The sequence below is a fragment of the Protomyctophum bolini genome, assembly GCF_963924005.1.
Source record: "Protomyctophum bolini genome assembly, chromosome: 14".
Taxonomy (NCBI): domain Eukaryota; kingdom Metazoa; phylum Chordata; class Actinopteri; order Myctophiformes; family Myctophidae; genus Protomyctophum; species Protomyctophum bolini.
In genome coordinates, this window is record NC_137875.1 from 21,412,972 (window position 1) to 21,435,221 (window position 22,250).

General features: G+C 44.1%; 2 protein-coding genes across 5 annotated transcripts in view; one reads left to right on the plus strand and one right to left on the minus strand.

The window, feature by feature from the left end:
• macrod2 (mono-ADP ribosylhydrolase 2) overlaps nt 1–22,250 on the plus strand; it is a 646,577-nt gene that overhangs the window by 107,264 nt on the left and 517,063 nt on the right. The gene's annotated exons all lie outside the window — the stretch shown is intronic.
• flrt3 (fibronectin leucine rich transmembrane 3) lies at nt 602–12,293 on the minus strand. Of its 2 annotated transcripts, XR_013965237.1 has the most exons (4): nt 12,016–12,293; nt 5,032–5,756; nt 1,027–3,888; nt 602–994 (listed from the first exon to the last, which is right to left on the minus strand). XR_013965237.1 is itself a non-coding variant. In XM_080781638.1 (3 exons), exon 3 carries the CDS (start codon nt 3,844–3,846, stop codon nt 1,894–1,896), a length of 1,953 nt encoding a protein of 650 aa, XP_080637764.1. In that variant the 5' UTR covers nt 3,847–3,888; nt 5,032–5,756; nt 12,016–12,293; the 3' UTR covers nt 602–1,893. The 2 variants fall into 2 exon arrangements, 1 of the variants encoding a protein (XP_080637764.1); XM_080781638.1 differs by having other exon boundaries at nt 602–3,888.

A 22,250-nucleotide genomic window follows, 5' to 3' on the forward strand; every position in this document is an offset into this window, starting at 1 on the left:
TATATTTTTTGTCTCTGGCCAATCCGATAAGTCACACATGGCTTCACCGCACGAAAGAACAACAGCAGCCCGAAGCAGATGTTGCTCCGCGGACTGCCCGTGGAGTGGAACACTGGGTTTTCCAGAACAATATGAGAGTTACTGTTAAGGAGTTCACTGTATCTCGCAAGGGCGTTTGTTTATGCCTGTGAGCTAGCTAGTTCAGAGCTCACATCCTTGAAAAGAATGGGAAATGTGCTAGGATGTGCATGTTATCTCCAAATGTTGGTGTGTGTGTGTGTGTTGTGTGTGTGTGTGTGTGTGTGTGTGTGTGTGTGTGTGTGTGTGTGTGTGTGTGTGTGTGTGTGTGTGTGTGTGTGTGTGCGCACGTGCGTGCAAGAGAGAGATGGAGTATAGTTTTTATATAAAAGAGTAAATGGGTCTTATTTTTTTTTCACCCGAACCTGTTCACATTTGCACAAAGCAGGAGTCTCCTGAATAGATAAAGATAACGGAGCAATTACATAAAAGATTTTAGAAGTTGCACATTGCTAGTACTGAAATTGAAAGTCTTGTGATATGTGAGATAAGAGAGAGGAACCCGTTATTTTATCCACTTTTATTCTGCAATATGACCAATATTTTTCATATTCAAGTGTGTATGAAAAAAAGTCACTGGTTTCTTAAAAAGCTAAATACAATAAGCATTGGATCAAGGCACATACAAGACTGGCCAAAGGGCATACAATGCACTTTGGTTTTCAATTGTAAAGAACAATTAACTTTAAGTTGTGGCAACATAAAATTGTGTTCAATTGGAAAATAATAGAAAATAATACTCATAACAAGGACTTGCTGACACTGTGGAATACTAATGGAAGCCAACACGTCTTTTTTTTGGCCTGGTGTCTAGAATAACGTATGGTACACGGTACTGAAGAATGTCACCATTGTACTTTGGCCTTTGTTGGCTTGTACAAATAGATAATTGGGGGGATCCTCTGTGTCAGCCTGCCTCTCCTCCACCCTCACATCATCTGTGTCAGCCTGCCTCTCCTCCACCCTCACATCCTCTGTGTCAGCCTGCCTCTCCTCCACCCTCACATCTGTTGGGAGCAGAGAGCTCCTAAAGGTCGGTGTGCTTTTTTTTGTGCCCTGTGCTGTGGCATACAAGCCTATCAGAGAACACAGGAGCCCTACTTGGGTTGCTGTGCTGCTGTGCCTTGCTTCTCGCAAAACACAAAACAAAGAATTCACACACGGAACAAAGCAGAGAACTAAAGCGTGGCACTTCACCTCTACTCGTTTCTAGTCCATGCCAAGTAAATACCATGAGCAGGCGTCTCGGTCTCTATATGACATGGATGCAGCTGTTTGTCTACTCGTCCTTAAAGGGGGCAAACTCGCCTGCTTTGCCGCTTTCGGTTGAGCTGTGCCTTCATTCGTTTACGTCATGTGTGTTTTTTTCCTTTTTTTGCCTTTTTTTAGTTTTTTCCAGACAGCCACAAAGTTAAAGAATGACCTGTGTGCTTATACTACAAGGTTCTCTAAATTCTGATTGTTCAACACAGCAATGAAAACCCACTTTCACAGTTGACAAGTCATCATATCTCAGTAGAACACAGAGTTTCTTTTAGTTGGTCGGTAACCTTAAGCAAAGGAAATACAGTACAAATTACTACAAATCCCTAAAATATAGAATTGCAGTTAGTTACAACACCCACTGATGGCTCAGCGATGGCCTGCAATCGGAAGCGATCTTCCTCTTCATAAAATGTCCTTAAATATAAATTATATGGCAAATGTACAGAACATTGCTTCCTTAGTCTTTTATAGATCCAGTGTTTTGTAAAAGTCTTGCCACTTTGTGTTTCACGTCACGCACTCAATCACATGAATGTCCGACACGCCGTATCATGAATGGGAATGGTCTGAATCTGGTATTCCACTGTCTCTGTAGCTCCTGTTGTTAATACTGTTCTCACTGTGCGGGCTCTTGTACAAGCCCAGGCCATTAGGTGGGAAAATTGTGTGTATCATAAACTCCTCTTTGGACACGGGGAGGTGGTTTATGGGTATCATTTGAAAAGAGGTCTCTCGTATCTCGAGGATGGACGTGTCCTTCTTGGTGCCCGCCTCTGCGTAGTCGTCCTTCCTCCGACGGCCCTTGTTGTACGTGCAGTTCCTGGAAAAGAGCGAGCCGTTCCTGTGGACGTACCAGCAGATCAGTGCCAGCATGATTATTGCCAAAAGTGCCACGGCCCCTCCGATGATGGCGGCCAAAGGCAGACTGGGGTTTTTGTACGGCTCCTTCTCCTGCTCCCGGTTCAGCGTCGTCGTGGGGTTGTACGACTTGAGCGAGCTCGTCTCGGTCTGTATGCACACGGGCGACTCGTCGGACAGGTAAATGTTGCTGGTCTCCATGGGAACCATGCATATCCGATAGGAAGACTCGGGTTCCAGCGCGGTGAGCAGGTACTCCGTCCTCTCTCCCTGCACGATGGTCTCGGTGATGGATCCGAACGCCGGGCTGTGGCCCAGCTTCAGCCAGCTGAGGCGCAGGGCGGTCATGGGCTGCGACACCCTCCAGGATATGTGGACCGTGTCCGTGCCGCTGGACTTCACGCTGATGGTGATGATCTTTCGGCCCGACACCGTGGTCGTGCTGTGGTAATTTCTACCTATGTCGGGCCCCTTCACTACGGGTCTTTTAGTTACAAACGAGGGCCACTGGGGCTGAGAGGGGGGTAAAGTGTTGGAGACCGTGCTCGTCTCGTACGTGGTGCCCAAGTCTGACTCTGTGCAGTCAAACATGTCCGTGGAGAGGTCTTTAATGGCCATTCCTTTGACCTTGTCGGGGCCCTGGCACATGAAGCCCCGTACGTTCACCTTGCCGGGCAGCGACCGCAGCCAGTCGCGCACCCACTTCATCCGGCAAGTGCACTGCCAGGGGTTGTTGCGTAACAGGAGCTGTGTGAGATTGTCCAGATCTTCGAACACGCCCTGCGGGAGGCTGCTCAGGTTGTTCCCCGACAGGTCCAGGCGATAGAGCTGCCTGAGGAAGGCAAAAGCCCCAGGCGGAACACGATTAATGTGATTATCCTGCAGCTGCAGCTTCTCCAGGCTGGTGCCCGGCAGGTTGGCCGGTGGCGATGTCAGGGAGTTTCTCACCAGCGAGAGCTCGGTCAGGTTGATGAGGTTGATGAACGCCATCTCCCCGATCCCCCGGTTGTTGAGCAGGTTGCCGTCCAGGACCAGTCGCTTGAGGTTGATGAGATCCTGCAGTGACTGCTCCGAAATGGAGGAGATGCGGTTGTCGTCGAAGCGCAGCTCCTCAATGGTCATAGGCAGGCCTGACGGGATAGTACTCAGGTGGTTTCTGGAGAGGAAAAGTAGCCGGAGGTGGTTGCAATCCCTGAAAGCCCCCTCCTCTATGCTGACCGCCGACACGGAGTTGTCGTCCAGGTGCAGTTCCTCAATGTAAGGAATCTGTCCTAAAGAAGCATGGGTGATCATCCGAATGTTGTTCTCCTGCAGGTGGAGCTCTTTGACCCCCAGGGGAAGGTTGGTGGGGAACTCGTCCAGGTTGTTGCCGTACAGGTAGATTTTCTCCACGTTGGAGAGCCTGCGCAGCTCTGTCGGGATGCCCGAGCTCCTGATGCGGTTGTTTTGCAGGAAGAGCACGGTAGCGTTCAGGGGCATACCGGTAGGGATGGAGGTCAGGCCACGGTCGTTGCAGTAGATGAAGGTCCTATCGCAGCGGCATGCCGAGGGACACGAGGCTGAGGTCACCAGGGGGTTCGCTAGGCCCAGCAGCAGCCCGACCCTGATGAGGAAGAGGATAAAGGCCTTGCTCTGACGCACCATCTTGAATCCGTGTTGTCTGGCAGGCTAATCACTCAGGGGCCCCTGGGGAGGAGACACAAGGGTACATTTAATGCACAAGGCCTTTAAAGGAGAGCCAAATTCCTGTTCTCATAATTGGTGTTTGTTTGAAAACGCTGCCCGCAGCACTTTCTAGATTAAATAACCGCTGAAAGAATCAACTTGTGTTCCTCCAATACAATTAGATATGAATTGATTATTAGGATTGGCATTGATTCAAAAGAAATTGTAAGCTGAAATTATCAAACCGTCTTGGCATCAGTTTTATCTTAAGATAGCAATTTGGATGGTAACTTGTGTTTCCAAGTTGAACAACTTTTTTCATTTCCGCCGTGTTGATAAGAATCCCTTAAACTTCTGAGCTGTGTGGAATGGATCCTTGTGCTTGGGGCTTTTGGGCCTTGGATTTTGAAATCTAATCGCATTCCCTAGTTGTTTTACACATTTCTGTATCTCAACTCTTCCTTTCATTGTGACGGAATATCAGAGTGAACAAAGTCAGGCCTTGTTGATGAACAGTTGTGGAACCGGCACGCTCTTGAGTGCCTTTTAGATGATCGCCTATCTATTTCCCTATTCATATTCTCAAGTTTATCTGGCCTTTTACTCGGCAGGGAAGAAAAGTCTCTCTTTACGGAAGAGATTACATTCTTTAACAAATTAACATCTTGGACCATGCCTCTGAGGGATTCTGCACATTTGTACCTAATAATAGGATCACAGTTATTTGTACCGGTTAAAACATTACTAATAATAATAATTGCCATTTATCTCGGCACAGCTCTACCCGATTGATATTCACTGTAGATTTGGATGAGCGATGGGGAGGGGGGGAACAGTATATCCCTATATATGGACAGTATATCCCTAAGCTTTTTTAAATAAAATAATCCAAATCTTACATTAACAAATATGTGCCTTGAGATTACAAATTTAATTAATAACATCGAGTATTTGCCAACGCAGCTGGGTGCAAACTAGATGTCTGTCTTTTTTCCCCCTTTTTTCCTGACCACTGAAGTGTAGTTCCCTTTTAATTAGGCTAATACTGATTTATTGCTTTAATTATGCATTCCTGTCATGACCTCTCTTACTTGCACGTCTCATTAGAAATTGCGGTGTGGTCAGTGAGGCAGAAAGAGACATTGCCATCCATATGTGTCATACCTGATTTATAAGATGTGTTAAATCCTCAGCAGCCACCAGAAATCCAATCAAGATTTACTCTTGAATTTGATCTTATCCTCTCAGAGGAGAAAAGTTTGTCGGTGGGGGGGGGGGGGGCTTCTGGTGATATCCTGACCCACTTGTTTGCTGAGCCGATCCTTATTTGGACGGTGACCTCCCCTGTGTTGTCAGGCGCTCATGCCTTCAAAGCCTTTACCATGGCAGATAAGCCTGCAGATAAAGCATCTCCTCTCGTCGACAAAGCGTGCAATCTCAGGGAATATTTAAAAAAAAAAGTGAGCAGGTCTTTCCGTCTTCGTCCGTAACCCCAAATTAGATGTTTTTGTGTGTCATAGAGGCTCCCGTGCAAGAAGTGCTTAGTTCCGGCAAAGGCTCCTTTCTGTGTTCAGGCCCAGCGCTCATGAGTAGCGTTAAAGCTGGACTGAGCCACTGTTCCACAGGCTCAATCCAGGCTTGTTCAATCACTGGTCTACTCCAGGTCTGCAGGTAGCGCAGAATCCTCTCCTCTCTTGTTGACTCAGTGTACACATTAATCCACAGCTCTGGTTGCTCTTCCTGAAGCAAGTAACCAATGTCCTTTCCCTCCAAAGAACCAAAAAGGGCAGGGCAGCGTATCCTTTGCGGCCCAGCCTCCTTCACTCATCTATGGCCTGGCTCATGCTGCTGTCTCCCCTTACTCCTGTCCTCACAGCTGAGATGGCACTCTGGAAAACAATGGAGAGGTAGACATATTTAATGCTGGTGTGCAGTTTAGAGTGAGGATAGTGGAGAGCAGGCTACGTTGGTCAGTTCAGTGCATTAACAGATCATATATCATATTTGATTGACTCTTGATTAAGAGCATCTGCTAAATGCCATACATTTGTATCGAGTATAGACAACACAAATTAAGATTTCTGCACAAGTAAACCCTTTTATGGTTTCAATAGCATGAAACCGTAGGAAAATAGAGCTTCTCTAACTCCTAACATTGTATTGATCTTATTTGCCAAAATAATTGCTTTGTTTTCTAAACTAGCTTATCGTTTTCAGTCGAGAAGAAAACCCCTCTACCTTCAGTGACCCGTTCAGCTACGATTGTGTCGTTTGACCTTTGACAACCCCCCCCACCAGTAGACCACCCTTTTTTTCTATGGTGACACTACAAAGAATGTCTGTGCATACGAAAGGCTACAGTGATCTAGAGTAGACCATGATACAATGGCGGTGGGTGGAACCCAGCAACCCTCTGTTCAGCTCACTGTTTAGCCATTTCTTCAGAGCAGGTTCTATGATTAAAAAAAGGAAAATAAAAAGAATGCAATCTGCTTTGGTTTTAAAACAAGACTATTGTGAAGTCTATAGAAGAGGTAGAGACATTTCCATTGAAGCCCACATTTGTCTCCCTCACCCTCTCTCCTTAATGAAACACCCACACACTGCTAAAGGATATTCATGACAGACGAAACCCCATTTGAATTTCATATGGCGGGGGACAGACGACGCCCCATCAGTGCAAAAACCTTGTCAGTCCCCAGCCTTTACCTAAGACCCCACCCCCACCTCACCCCTCTATCTAATTGTATGCCAGTGAAGGCTGCTCTTGTAGCGCTGCCTGCTGTTTGTAAAAATAGAATTTCCTTTGCCAAAGAAAATGTTATGTTTCCTCTGACAACACAATGGCTTTATGCCCTCACATGTAACTCTGTGTGGCCTCCTGACTGTGACAGTGCGCTGTAAAACATCATGCAAAGGTGCATGGGGTGGAGGGTGGGGGCATTTAACAGTTGTTCTCCATGACAAGCTGGAGATTAGAGAACTGAGAGGCTTGTAACTCGATTAAGACTCCTGAGATGCTCTCTAATAATAATGCATTACTGCCATCCAAACACGGGCCCTCTGTCCAGTATTACATTAGTAATAGATTAGTGTCTGGGGACAAACGACACATATGCCCTATACCGACTTCTGGAATCGAAGACTGACATGGCAGAACAACAAATGTGAAAAGCCGTACTAGAGTTTAGGGAGTAGGGGGCATCACCACCTCATGCCTATACAAATTAACTTTCAGTGCAGTGCTTAGTCAAGCTATTTCACTTTCTAAAAGCCCTTTTCAACTCATTTTGTAAAATGGACTGCTATTGGCACTGGGTCTACTCTGTAGTCTCCCTCCAAATATTTCAAAATGTCAAGATTTCATTAAAAAGAATAAGTGTCGACCTCTCTGTTTATCAAAGAGGACCCAGCCAGGCCGGGCCTGCACTATGAATAATGGTCTTCCAGGGTTCCGAGACAGGACCGTTCTCACCATAAATAGGTCTATATATCAACATTCCAGAACATTAAGCATGTTTTCGTGCCTACCTATACAGAGTAGACTACACCTCTGTCACCTAAAACAGCCAGTCACTATTGACAAAATGTGACTCAATGGACCACTGCTTAGAAGACAGGAAGACAAACAACCGAGTCGACATGGTTCCTCTCTCCTGCCTGTAGACGACCGACAAAGAGTAAACGCATCACTGAAAATCATAAATCTTATTAATGAACACGCTGAGGCACACCATTTTGAGATGTGGTCAGACGGGATGTTGGGCTCTGCTACTATGTTGCATTTACTGGTTGTGGGTGAGTTCTTATTTGGGGGGGGTTCTAAAACAGGACAGATCGGGCCTCCTTCACAGTGAGTGCAGTGAGCATGAGGGCCTTTGGTCCGCTGGCTTTTTAAAAAAAAAGATTTTCATACTCATCGGATTTCACCAGCAGGCCCCCCATTCTATTGTTCCTTACAAGGAAAGCATGTGTGTCTTAAAGCCTACATAAATCATCTTAAAAGTTCTTATATTTGGGACTGCCTGTTTTTGTTGAGACTTTCTCGCCACATTCAAGATATATTGCATAGTGCACGCGCACACACACACACACACACACACACACACACACACACACATACATTCTTTCTCTTTCGAGAGAGAGGGCTGTTGGGTAAAGTGTTTTTTAGTGATGGATGTCTTTCTCCATCGGTCTAATAAGCTGCCCCGGCCTCCAAGAGGTCTCTTCTGCAGGGCGAAGAGGCTTCTGCTTCATTTAGTCTCAACTGGCCAAGTTAAATTGAGCAGCCTGCTAAAATAGTGAATGTGTGTACAGCCAGTTACCTTTCAGTTGAGACTTGAGAGTGTGGGAGGCTCACATAATGCTGGACACTGATAGCCATATTACACTTTACAAGGGTAAGTGCACATTAGTGTGCAATAACAGGGCCTAGTAGGACTATGTGCCCCACAGCCATGGGCTGAAGGAGAAAGTAAAAGGCTTTGTGAAGAAAATGGCGGAAAAACAATTTCATGCCTGTCAAAAGTATTCCAGATTATAATGAATCTCAGTTTTTTTTAATGTAACGAATAATATTACATGGGTTGCAATTTAGGGTGGAAAGTGCAGTAGAAATAGTAATGGCTCAATGTTAAATTATTCATGAGTGTGGAAATTAATTTTGAACAACAGTGCAGCTCTCCATTGGGAAATCATTGTGATGTATCTGCTCTTGATTATGTTTTCCAGATCGCATTATAGTTTGGAAATTTCTGACTGTCTTTCAGTTGACGGCTAGCCCACGTTTCTGGGCACATCAAGCCTGAAAAGATTTCTAAATTAAATAAGTAGGAGATTAGCCCAAAAGTGCAATTACAAATTCAAAAGATGGGGGGGGAATTAAACGGCTGACCGGTGTTTATATTCAGTTCATGAAAGTTAAAACGCAATTTTGGCTAAAGAAGATCACTCTCGCCAAACGTGGATGCAAAACAGTGTCAACTCGTATATTATTCACCCTTTATGTTGCTTTTTAGTTTCACATTTCATGGCTCTGGCAGACTTTGATAGCAGGGTTATCACAGTGGGTGTTATCACAGTGGGACCTCGCGGCATATGATTGTTGTGTTCCCTGGCCTGTGTTTTGTAAACGAAGTCCAAGCGCTCGTCACATGGGTCCGCGTTGCATTAAGAGAGCGGGGGGGCCGAGCAGGGGCCTACTGTGGCGCTCCCGACACAATGGAACATTGATGGTCACATCTGAGTTCACAGAGACACAGGGGCGCATTTCATTTCGGAAAGAAAAGGGGGAGAAAATCTATAATAGTTTCGCAGATTTTGGGGTATGAGGCCTCCCTTTTTGGATGTGGCGAACAGATGATACCACTGCTGGCCCATTCGGGTCGAGAAGGGGGTGTGGGGCGGACAGGGGCTCTGTCTTTTGTAGCAGTCTGAAAGGAGAGCTCTGTAGCAGCTGCATGTTTTTTCCCCACATGGGGGTGGTAGGCACTGCAAGATGAGCCGTGGATGTGTGTGACAGGCTCACTCCAACACACACTGTGAGGACTGGTGCTTCTCCTCCATGATTATCACCCAGGAGCAGTGGTTTTCAACCAGTGGTCCTTGGGGGGGGGGGGGGGGGTTCCAGCCAGTAGTCCACAGCTGAATGAAGTAGAGTTGGTAACCAAATGGACCCGGTCCCTTATAGATCTTTATGATACCAAATGGACCTGTATGGGTCCATTTACACTCTCAAGAGTTACATTATTGTTAAACTAACATCTGCATTACTTAATTTACAAGAAGTCTACGCAATTAGAGAATGTGGAAGAATTGATATCTTGATCAACGTTTGCCAACAACATGGAATTGTGTGTCATCGATAACAAAATATTCTTTAGTTTTGGGTCTGAAAAGCTAAATGTCATCAAATGGAGGTCCGTGGCTCAAATGCTGAATAAATAATGGGCCTTGATATGGAAAAAGGTTGATAACCACTGCCTAAAACCATCCAGCTCACTGCAGGCCTGCCTTATTTAACTTGCAACACCATCTAGCTAGCAGCTTTATGTATGTTAAAATGTCCTTTACATACAATTAAGGGTATTGGTTCGTAACTTGGAATAGGTGATGAGACATTGTTGTTCAAGCCCTAAATATATTAGGACATGAACTGAATTAAGTGGCAATTCAGGGTTGGAAATTATAGCTGATAATTGGAACAATGGTTCTGGAAATTGCTGTTGCATTAATTGCATATTGTGAAATCATTTGTTTTAGTAAAGACAGTGTTATATGCATTGTTTTGTGTATTGCTCAAGAGAATACTGCATGTCTCTAGTGATCTCTGGTTAGGTGTTAATCCGAAATGCAAATTACCCCTGAAAGCAAATTGACTGGTGTCTGCTGCCTCAGGCAGCCTGATAATGTGTCCACAACTCCACATGCCCACCATGTTTATCAGACTATATTCATTTTGTTTTTGCCTCTAAAACAATAATTGCTGTCATTATATTCGAACTGGAGTCTTGTCTAGGCTGCCTGAAAATGCATTGCAGTCTGCAATGACCGCAGTCTGGCTGAGAATTTAAGGCCTATGATTTTTGTACAGTTCAAAGATTGGATGGCCCTGGTCAGTTTTAGTCAGCCATGGCCATGTGTTTTATAATACCCAGGTGAGTTAAAGCACACAGACAGTACTGCTACTGCTGCATACACAAAACGACCAATTTATTCTCATGTGTAAAGACTATAGAGACTGTATCAACGCTGGGTGTCATAATGTTTCATCGCCAGCTCTACTTGAAATGCGTGGTGTGAATCTGCACTGTAGAAACAGTCGCATTAATCGGCGTCGTGTAAAGAATACTAGGGTGTCGTATAGTGCAAACCGCGCTTTTCCAGCTAGGCTGCTTATTATTATGGCACTTAATTATCACAAAGCTGTGCTTGTTGTACATTGTAGTAGGTATTTTGCAGCTGTGTTAATATACATGCCATGCATGTGCTGTTGAGTACAATTAACTAGGCCTTACTATGCCGTCTGTCATTTAAGGCTATAAAATGATTATGAAACTCGTATTTCCATATGAGTGCACCGCAGTATACTAGCCATACCTTCTTGGCTGCGCACAGAGCTTATAGAAAACGTATGGTGCTGTGGTGTGGTGGGCGCCTGCTTCGTTTTATACACGCTTTAAGAGTATAGGCTGCATGGCAATTTACAGTAATTGGGAATTTATCTAAAAGAGAGATCGGTTGTTGCGGTTGTTTTGACGAGGAGGGAGGGAGGGAGACACAAACGCCCACCGGCTGGGCTGTGAGAGACGCATTTATCGGAGTTTCCCAGCTGCCCTTCACGGACACAAACTCCGCTTTCCTTTCCCGGATGGATCAGCAAGCAGCATTTCAATGTGCGCCGGGGCGTCTTCTCTCTCCTCCAACTGTATGACAGCCAGGGAGGGAGCCGCAACCGCACATTCCCTTAATCTCATTAGTCTTTGAGGCATTCGGCACCATCTTCATTTATTTTTCCTCTGTGGTTTGAAAGGATGGGGATGATGAGATGCTATATGGGGAATGGTGCGACTTCCACGTCACTGTTTGCTTTATGCCACTATATGTATTGACCGATTTAGTGAGTTTTGTTTTATTTTAAATAAACGCGCTCCAAGTATTCATGAGGCAAAAAGACGGGGGGTAAATCAGAGAAGAATTTCAGATAAAAAATCTGCACTGTCTCTGAACGTAGCCTACGGTCCGTAATGCACAGGAGAGGGACGCAGCACCGAAGCCCAGTGCATGACATGGGTTTGAAGAGAGGAAGGAATAGGCTGTCTCGATTTGATATCTGGTGAACTGCACATCAAGATGTCCTAATGTAAACAAATAGGATTCTCATTTGGGGTTTTTTTCCAGAGAAAAGTAGGCCATTTGATGCAAATTCTATGCGATGCCTACTTGATTAGACTGTGATCCAATCGCCTCGCAACAAGGCAGATAGGCTAATCTTTTGCGGCAGGACCTAGAATAAAAATGAGGGCAACTAATTAGCTAGCAACTACGTTATCACGTATGAGGTGACTTTTTTTTTCTCCCTACAAAAGAGGATCCAAAAAAAGTGAATACAGATTCCAGAATGACTAGACCAGCCGAAGACACACTTACCTCTAGAATCAACAACAACAAAAATAAAGTAATAGGTATCCTTAAAAAATGCTTTCACAATGTGGGAAAAAAAGTATAATAATCCAATCCAGGTAAAAAGGGGGGAATTTCAATTCAGATCCTCCAAAAAAAAGCACCACCACTCAAAACGGTTTAGAACTACGATATAGTTCTGTATCTGCACTGTATGTTTACTGGTATCCGCACACACACACACTCACATAGACATTCTTTTGGCCGTGCGACCAAACCAAGGACACAGAGAGAGCAGGACGACAGATCGCTTGGGTAGAGCTCAATACAAATGTGGAGTTGTATCTGCTTCTAGCTCTGCTTCAACAGAGCGCTGATGTCATCAGGGGGAGGGGCTTTCGCTCGCTCTCTCTCTCTCTCTCTCTCTCTCTCTCTCTCTCTCTCTCTCTCTCTCTCTCTCTCTCTGTCTCTCTCTGTCTCTCTCTCTCGTTCTCATTTTTCTCCTTTCTCTCCGAGAGAGATGCAAAGAGAGCTCGCAGTGCTCTCAGGCTACACTAGAGGGAGTGGAGGAAAGGGGAAAGTCATTAAAATCCCTTGTCAGACATGTGCAGTAAGGAGAAGTGAGTAGTCACACTAGCTGCTTGGAAATAAAGCTCATATATGCTCTTTGGAAAGGTGTCCTGGTGAGACATTGATAGTGATTTTGATTCCTGTTTTTGTCTTGTGGCTGTTTGGTTAATTGTGCATATAACAGGGCTGTGTTAGAATTCAAGAGGGTTTTGGTTTGTCACTGTACAAACAGCGGAATGTTGTCATGGCATGTTTGCAACAACAATATAATAATAATAATAACTAGAAATACACTCTGTCCAACTTGCGCCTTGCACACAAGTAGGCCATACATTATTACAATATATTATTATAATAATATAAAAACAAGTTATAAATAGTACAAGTCAAAGGTAAAACAAAACAGAGTTATCTGAATAATTAAATTTGGATGAATATTGATATATCATTATATACAATCCCAGGATATCACAACTATAATGTTATTTTAACTGATCTGTATGGCATGTTAATACGCTATAACTAGCACATCTGAAGTGGTTGGAGGTGGTCTAGTCTTTCAATGAGAAATCTATATCCAAATGTTTGACCATATCAATAAAGTTATTTGAAGCATTCAAATAGGCCTACTGGATTTGGCACTAGATGAGACGCCATCTTAATTGTAAACCTACTGATTGTAGTAGGCGTTTCACATGCAATACCGTTTACGTTCGACAATCATGCATGCAAAGTTAAACTTAGCATGTTTTGTCTAAAAACACCAAGTGTGCATAACAATGATAATGCAACATACATGCACACTTTGAAAGCGTAATATGTACTGTCAAAGCTGTCTTTTACCTAGGTTACCCCAGCTTTTATTTGCAGAAAGAGGGGAGTATAGTAATAAATGGATAAATGGACAAGAGAGGGTGATTGCCCACCTCAAGCTAAAGTGCTACCATATGCTTAGCTGCCAATATGAGCCACCTCGTTGGATAAGGACCTCACCATGTCAAACATGGACAAAACCTGTCCGCCAAACGCAGGTACAGCAGCTGGTCGGGTTGAATTAATCACTGAAGAGGCAACTAGAATTTATCCGGACACAAATTTACCAAAACACAGAGCAGAAAACAGCTACAGACTCTTGGGAGAGTTCATGAATGGCTGCGTACAAACAGGTTCAAGGCCCACTAGCCTTGAACTTGTCCCAATGTGTTCACTGGGGAAGGTCCTCGTTGACAGTTAATGTTGATCTATTTATTAAATCAAATGCTATTTCCTCGTCCTTGTGAATAAATAAGGCTATGGACACTTTCAGGGCAATTGTACCAATGTTCCTCCCACTTTTTGAGAGCAAAGCAGTTGATTTCCTCTTTTACATTATTCTAGATGGTTGAGATTTTGTATTATGTGAGCTTGTAGATCGGCTATTTTCAAAACATTGAAATGGGACATTCTGCAATATGATTAGCCTACTTTTACTTTGAGTACTTTAAGTACATTTTGATGTCGATACTTTTGTACTTTTACTTGAGTGCATTTTGAATACGTGACTTCTACTTGTAACGGAATATTGCACTATTGATCATTTTACTTAAGCAGAACATTTGAGCACTTTTTCCACTACTGATCACATCAGAGGCGTTAAAAAGGGTTTGGAGGGGGGGGGGGGGGGATTTGGCTGCTTGATTAGTTGATTCCACATTGAGAAAGTAACATATTTGAAAGGTGACCGATCGTCAGTTGTGTTAATTTCTCTGTGGCTTCATACCTCAACATTGATAGTGTGGATTGGGGATGACACATTCAGGCTAGGTGACAGGATATGTTCATTAGGTAATGTGGATTTGACGACTAAGCGTTAGGGACATTCTTTGTATTTTATTTTTTAAATCAAATGGTAAAATAAACTGCTTACACACTTTACAGTGTGTTTTTCATTACAGTGTGTTTTTCATTCACCTTGTCACACAAACATTCACACACTGATGGCAGAGGATTGATTGATTGATTGGTTGAATACTTTATTAACTGTTACAGTACAACACATACAGCTCTGTGGGCTTGTTTCCATTGTGGTCTTATATATTAAATTCATCAAGACATATAAAGATGTGCAAACCATGCAAGGGACCGACCTGAAGTGGTTAAGTGTCCTGGACACAAAGCCGGTGCCACCCCAGGGGTGAGGTATGGTAAATATGGAGGGTGTAGTATTGTACGAATATATTTAGTTATTCTGTCAAAACTATGTTAAACAGCTGTGACAACTGTGTGAGAAGGAGTGTCATTGTACAAGATCCATAGACCACTTATGTATCCATTTATCTGCCAAGTGAGCCAATACCTTTTCTTTTTAATACAGGTCTGATTGACCACTAGGTGCCACCTATTTTAGAGTATACGTTTCCAAATCAAAGCTCATTCGTATACCTATGATATACTGAAGATTTAGAGCATACAAACCAGTGTCACACACATTTTGAGATGTGCTCATCCCCATGTGTTTTCCATCTACACAGTACACGTTTGTATGCTTGTGTCTTTTGATGGACTTGCAGGAACAAGATGTTCTTTTGTTGACACAGGCGCACATGTGCACACGCACGCACGCACGCATGCACACGCAGTTCACAAGATGTACTTGCCAGATACTCCATTATGTTTCCATCGTACTTTATATTTGGACCCAGTTTAGTGCTCCATTTCATGTTTAACTGAATCCAAACAGCGGGTTAATTTGCTCCCCCAGAAGCCCTAGAGATCAAAAATGAGTCACCGGTTTAAGTGTTGTTGCACCACTAGAGCTGACCCAGCCAACAGCGCCCTGCGTCATGTCCTCCTGAGCCACCTGAGTAGGCAGACAAACACCTTAGCCCTGGCCGGCAGCACCACTGATTGAAGCACCCCACTTCATCCTGTTCTGGATTATTAGCCCACTGACCAAGTGGGATCGCATACAGTGGTGGAGGGCAACTCAGTACATTTACTTAAGTACTGCACATTTTGTACTTTTACTTGAGTGCATTTTGAATACGTGACTTCTACTTGTAACGGGATATTGCAGTATTGATAATTTTACTTAAGCAGAACATTTGAGTACTTTTTCCACTACACATATCAGAGGTGTTAAAAAGGGTTTGGGGGGAGGGGAGGGGGGGATTTGGCTGCTTGATTAGTTGATTCCACATTGAGAAATTAGCATATTTGACAGGTGACCGATCGTCAGTTGTGTTAATTTCTCTGTGTCTTCATACCTCAACATTGATAGTGTGGATTGGGGATGACACATTCAGGCTAGGTGACAGGATATGTCCATTAGGTAATGTGGATTTGACGCCCAAGCGTTAGGGACATTCTTTGTGCAATGTCACTCAACTAGAACAGCCTTGAGAAGTCACAATATTACGATGACCAGAATGCTGTGTGTATGATATCAAGTCACTCATATCACAGGATCAATTTTATATCCATTTCCATATCACCCAGCTCAAATTGAGTTTGGGGAAATTCAAAACATCTTTGTTTTGTTTTTGTTTGTTTGGCAGTATGTATGGTTCAGTATAGTGATGGGAGATTAATCTGCAAACACATCAGTATCGGCCGATTCTGTTTTTAAGTGGTTCAACCACTTCAAGAAACAGCAATACTTATTACATACATAGGGACGGCCCTATGTATGTAATAAGTATGTATGGCATCAGTCCGATCATTCAATCGGACAGATTAATTAATCGGTACGATTGTCTTTACAGATAAACAAGGCCAAAGTAACAGCTTGAACAGATCTACAAGCTCGCAATATTAAATATAAGGTATTAAAGTTAAATCTGACTTGCCTAAGACTGCAGTGCAGATACAGTACCCTGTTACATGCATTTTTCAGAATGGACAAAATTATTATATATTTTTAATTTCAGAATGAGATCATAACGACATCGGTAATATCGGTTATCGGCCATAACGGCATTTAATTATATCGGATATCGCCCAAAATGTCTCATCGGCACCAATAATGGATTAAGTTCAATTAATGAGTGAGTGAACTGAGTCAATGCATCCATGGCACCCAGCAAGGCTTTGATAAACTTAGCTATGCTAAGAAAAGATTAAATGGAAAAGTGCAACTCTGAGTATATCTTTACTTTCTTCTGCTGTTACTTTGAAATCCTATCTTTCCACCTGCTCCTCTCCTGCAGTTGGCTCCAACCCCCTCCTATAGCAACTGTTATGTCTTCAACAGGAGGACAGCTAGACACAAGTGAGTGTCCAAGAAGTGACTGATGTCTGTTGTGTTGACCTCCCAGATCCACTTAAACTGACAAGACCGTCAGATAGACCGACACCACATTGAATGACGACACGTCAAAGCACTACACCAGCATCATTGCCTTCCATTGTATATTCATAACTGGACATGAATCTTACATAAACATAGACCATTTTCACATTAATTGTTATAATATCTAACCAATTATACATAAAAAATACTATACAAATTACTTGGCGCTTGTATACATTTTGTCCAAAGTTATTCAAACCAATTCTACCATAATACTTGAGTCAATTACAGATATAATTGTGAGTTTAATAATAAGTTAGAGTTTTGTTAGTAGGTACTAGGTATTTGTATTTTCAGCTAGACCTTTAAATTCAGTCCACATTTAAAATGCATTAAAATGCAACGATAACATAACTCTGGCAAGAATTACCATGCAATGAAATTGTGTGTTGAACTGGCTCTCTTAAGCAAATGTCTAGTCTATTCATGGATTCTCTTACTATACTGAAATAAATGGAATCCTATGGCCTCCTTGAGAAAATGAAACACAGTATGCTTTGGACCATAGTCCTTTTTAGCCAAGCCCCCTTAGCTGAGAGATGAAGCTATTGGATTCATGTTAAATGTGGGTTTTCAGACATTTAACGACTTAAACACTCAATACTTTGTCAACTTGACCTTTGGCTCGGTGCTTTGTCTGCTCTTTTCCCCCTGTACACCAAACCTCACTATTCTTTGCTAATGTTCTATTCCTAGGGATGCGAGGGCTCATGTGGATTATGTAAAAATACAATAATATTATATAGCTGCAAGCAGCGATAAGACGGGGTCAAGCCATAAAAGCCCCTCTATTATTAAAAGAAAATAAGGTCCTCGTCAATTCCCGTCAGTTCTTTAGCGGATGCCGCCAGTCTTTCTAATCTCACAGCGTCTCCTCTCGAATGAGCCATACGCAATATGAGCGCTTTAAATAGCTGGTTTTACGCTGATTGGTTGAAGGGGTTGTCTGTCAACGCTGTACTCCAACCATGCATTTAGCAGGGTCCAGACAAAAAAAACAGAGCGAGAGATAGTGTTGCACTGTTTCCTGCTAATTACAATGTGGAGTGTGCATGAGAGATGGAGAGAGAGAGAGAGTTGTCTGCTAATTCCCCCACACAGTCAGGAGTGGATAGAGCCGAGACCTAAAGCTCAGTCGTCCTTTTATGAATGACTGTGAACTTTCACCGTTTCCCATGAGCCTCTACCATATTGCCGAATTTTGAGACGGCACAAAACTGCAAAAAATGGCGGAATCTGAAAATGCGTTACACAAACAATAAGGGGTCTTCTTCGCCCCTTCGGGCTTGACCCCTAATAAAGTGTCTGTCACACACACATCGCCCCCTGCGATATCTTTGAGGACCCCCTAGTTGGTTAATTGAACATCCATTTAAGCTTGTTTGCTCAACGGCTGAAGTGGTGCTTTGTTGTTGTTGTTGTTTGCATGGAGGGACAGTTGGAGACAAAATCAAATAGACTCAAATCAAAATAGACTTTCCATTGTGCAATAGTCTTCACGCGAGGCTTATAGCCTATACGTTTTCTATTGCGGAGATGTGTTATGCATGTCTTCCAAAGCAGTGTTGATTTTGTCGACTAATACTATGACAAAAAATGTGCGTCGACTACCTTTTTTCACTGACTAAATGGAAACCAAATGCTTGTAGATCGGAGCTTGTAGATCGGCTATTTTCAGCAAGTGTGAAATCAGTCATCATGACGTCATCAAGGCCCACCAAAATACATGTTAGTCGACAAAAACCCTATAGATGTGTTAGATGTGTTATTATCAGTGGTCAGGTGTAATGTAACTATGTACATTTTCTCAAGTACTGTACCTAAGTACAGTACTTGTACTTGTACATAAGTAAAAAGGTAGAGGTATTTGTACTTTTTACTTCTACTCCAATACATATCAGAGCCAATTTCTTTACTTTTACTCCACTACATTTTTTTAGTTACTACTAGTTACTTTTATTTGGAGATTTTAGAAAACATGCATTATCAACCACTTCAGCCCTATACATTTCGGCCATTTGCATTGTGAGCTTGTAGACCGGCTATTTTCTAAAGGTTTTGTACACAATTTGAACTTGTGAAATGGGACATTCTGCAATATGAGTACTTTTACTTTTAGTACTTTAAGTACATTTTGATGCCGATACTTCTGTATACTTTTACTTGAGTACATTTTAAATACGTGAATTCTACTTGTAACGGAGTACATCTACACTGCAGGATTGATTTTTTTACTTAAGTAAAACATTTGAGTACTTTTTCCACCACTGGTTATGATATTGGGAAGTTCTGCAGCAAGGTGAGGAAAAGGTCAGCCTGGGACATCCTGCCCTGACCCCCGTCTCGTCTCCTACCAGGGGCACACGGCAGCACCCTCTGTGTATGACCTCACACAAGCTTCCTCCCTAAATCCACTGCAGACACATCTGTCAGCGATGGCTCTCAAACGTACAAAGAGCCCCGCTGGAGGACTAGGGTGTCTAGTTTCTGTTATCTCAAGACCAAGGAAGTCTGTTGCCCTGTTCGTCTTTTGTTGTTTTTATGGGGAAGGGACAGGACAGAGACCCTTCTTTTTGTTCTCTCTCCCAAGGATGCAATGTGCTTTATCTGAGCCATCTCAGTATGTTTTGACAACAGACAGGTCATTGACAGCTCCTGATGACCATCCTGCTTTTTGCCCTCGTCTCTCTAGGTCAGTGGAGCGCGACAGCATAGCTAAGTTTATTAAAGCACTTGATTCACTTAAGTGGGAGTCTGAGAGCTTTTTGGCACTGTTGACAGCAAAACAACTGTTAAGTGCAGAAGTGGGCCTCGGCTAGTCCTGTGGCTGAATCCCCCCCTCCCCCATTTGGCCCGACACTCGACCAGGCCATTGATTTGATCCGTGCTGTTGTAAGGGCCAATAGACGGGGCTCATGGCAGCCATTGCCACACTGCCCTACTTTTCAGGATCACCTGCCAAAACATGCACATCTGATCTGATTGCTCTCACATCTGTGAGGTGTTTCTGGTATCCTGTTATTTTGTCTGTCATTTCAGTTTAGCACGTCTGTGTGCTGAAAGAGACGACCGGTTGTGTGAAATACAATCAGCCTCCAAACTCAAGAGCCCACGGGGCGGAATGGAGGGGGAATGATTTAGCTCTCGTATCTCTTTCCTTTCTCTGACCGGAATTCATTATTGATGGTTTTTAGGGTTTCTTGCACATGCCAAATTAAAGGGAACATGAAAAAAGGCATCCTGCCAAAGCCCGATGCTTTGTTTTCCACTGACCTGCGTCATTTACATAGTCATCGTCCACAAGCAGATCTCTGTGCTGCGGCTCCCTGCCAACCTGACGGGGAACTTCCTTTCATTTATTTTTGTTTTTGTTTTTCCTTCATTTTCCGCCTAATTTAGTCATTGCCAATTCCACCCAATATAGTCCCTGTCACTGCCAACCCCTACTGTTTGGTGTCGGGGAGCGTGTAGACAACCACATGTCTCCTCCAATACACGTGGAGTCGCCAGCCGCTTCTCTTCACCTGACAGTGAGGAGAGTTTCATCAGGAGGGCTTAATGCATCTCTCTCAGATCCACTCCCTGTTGAACAGGTGCCCTGACCAACTTGTAGGAGTTTCTAGTGAAGCAACAGAGATCGCCCTCCCTCCCCCCACCGACGACTTCCCAGCCAAGCAAACACGGATAATTGTGTTCGCTGGACTGCCCGGCCAAAGCGGCGGCACTGCAGAGGAATGTGGTGGTTGGGCAGGAGCTCTGTGCCACCAGCAGGAATGTGGTGGTTGGGCAGGAGCTCGGTGCCACCAGGAGGAATGTGGTGGTTGGGCAGGAGCTCGGTGCCACCAGGAGGAATGTGGTGGTTGGGCAGGAGCTCGGTGCCACCAGGAGGAATGTGGTGGTTGGGCAGGAGCTCGGTGCCACCAGCAGGAATGTGGTGGTTGGGCAGGAGCTCGGTGCCACCAGGAGGAATGTGGTGGTTGGGCAGGAGCTCGGTGCCACCAGCAGGAATGTGGTGGTTGGGCAGGAGCTCGGTGCCACCAGGAGGAATGTGGTGGTTGGGCAGGAGCTCGGTGCCACCAGGAGGAATGTGGTGGTTGGGCAGGAGCTCGGTGCCACCAGGAGGAATGTGGTGGTTGGGCAGGAGCTCGGTGCCACCAGGAGGAATGTGGTGGTTGGGCAGGAGCTCGGTGCCACCAGCAGGAAAGCCCCCTGACGGGCATCTTCTCTGTATCCCAGCAATTTAACGGGGGCTGGTGGTGGTACAGTAACTGCTTCGGTATGCTAAGTTATTCATATCTTTTTCTTTTTTAAATTGCAGAGCATCTAATCTAATGTGTCACAGGGATTGAATAAAGGAAAAATGTGGTGGATTGTGGGTACAAAAACATGTACTGAATGGGGAACTGTGTAGGACGTTTGTGGCGGTGTAGGTTTCTGTGGGCATCGGCATGTTTCCCCGCTATGGTAGCCAGCCAGCCCACCCTTTTCTTTCAACCTGAGGTGGCTTGCTGTCTCTGTGCACGCATATGAGACGAGTGAGGTTGCTGTGCGCACGATCACGATCATTAGGCCAAAGCAGAGAACTAGCCTTGCCCTTTCTGATGCAGATCCCAGATGTTGACAGAAAGCCAATCTCTTTCATCTCCAGGGACTTGCACACAGGGCAGAGGGGGGGAAAGAAAAGAGGATCCCGCCAACAACAACAACAGAAGAAGAAGAAGTGGTTGACTTCCTGTTTCTTGGCCAACCCTGCAGGGGCCCCGCGGTCAGCGGTTATTTGCGCTAGTCGCTTTTGCGGAGGAAAGACAAGCCGTGCAAATAGCGCCCATCGGCTGTTTTTCTCCTCATCCTTTGTTTTCCTTTGTTGTTTTTTCTAGGTTTCTCTTGTCTCGGATGGTGGGGCGCTGGGCTGAGTGAGCGCAGGGGGCGCTGGGCAGTGGGTGTTAGTGCCTGGCTTGTCAACCTCTGGACCCCCCAAAGGGCTAATGACCCGGTGAAACAATGTGCTGTGATCAGATTAGATGGAGCTCTCCTTCCCCCCTGAGCTAATCAGCACCATAAAGGAGAGAATTATCATACAGTGCGTTCACAGGCCAGCATACTCTAATGTAGCAAATCTTTTTTCCTTTCTAACTGGTTTACTGTTTCAGCACTAAATCTGTAATTAGGCAACTCAGGAGCTTTCCTTAGTTAAGGAGTAGCATTTATCTGTGTAATGGACTCAATGCAGTAACAATTCTCAGTGCTAATGTATCCATTTGTTACTCTGTGTTCAAATGTAACCAAAATAGACCCATTGCATGTGTGCCCTTTGCAGTGTTAAAGGGACATGAAACAGCAGTCTGATTTATATAGTTTGTTT

Coding starts and splice junctions, on each gene's coding strand:
- flrt3 (XM_080781638.1), bottom strand. CDS start 3,846: ATGGTGCGTCAGAGCAAGGCCTTTATCCTCTTCCTCATCAGGGTCGGG.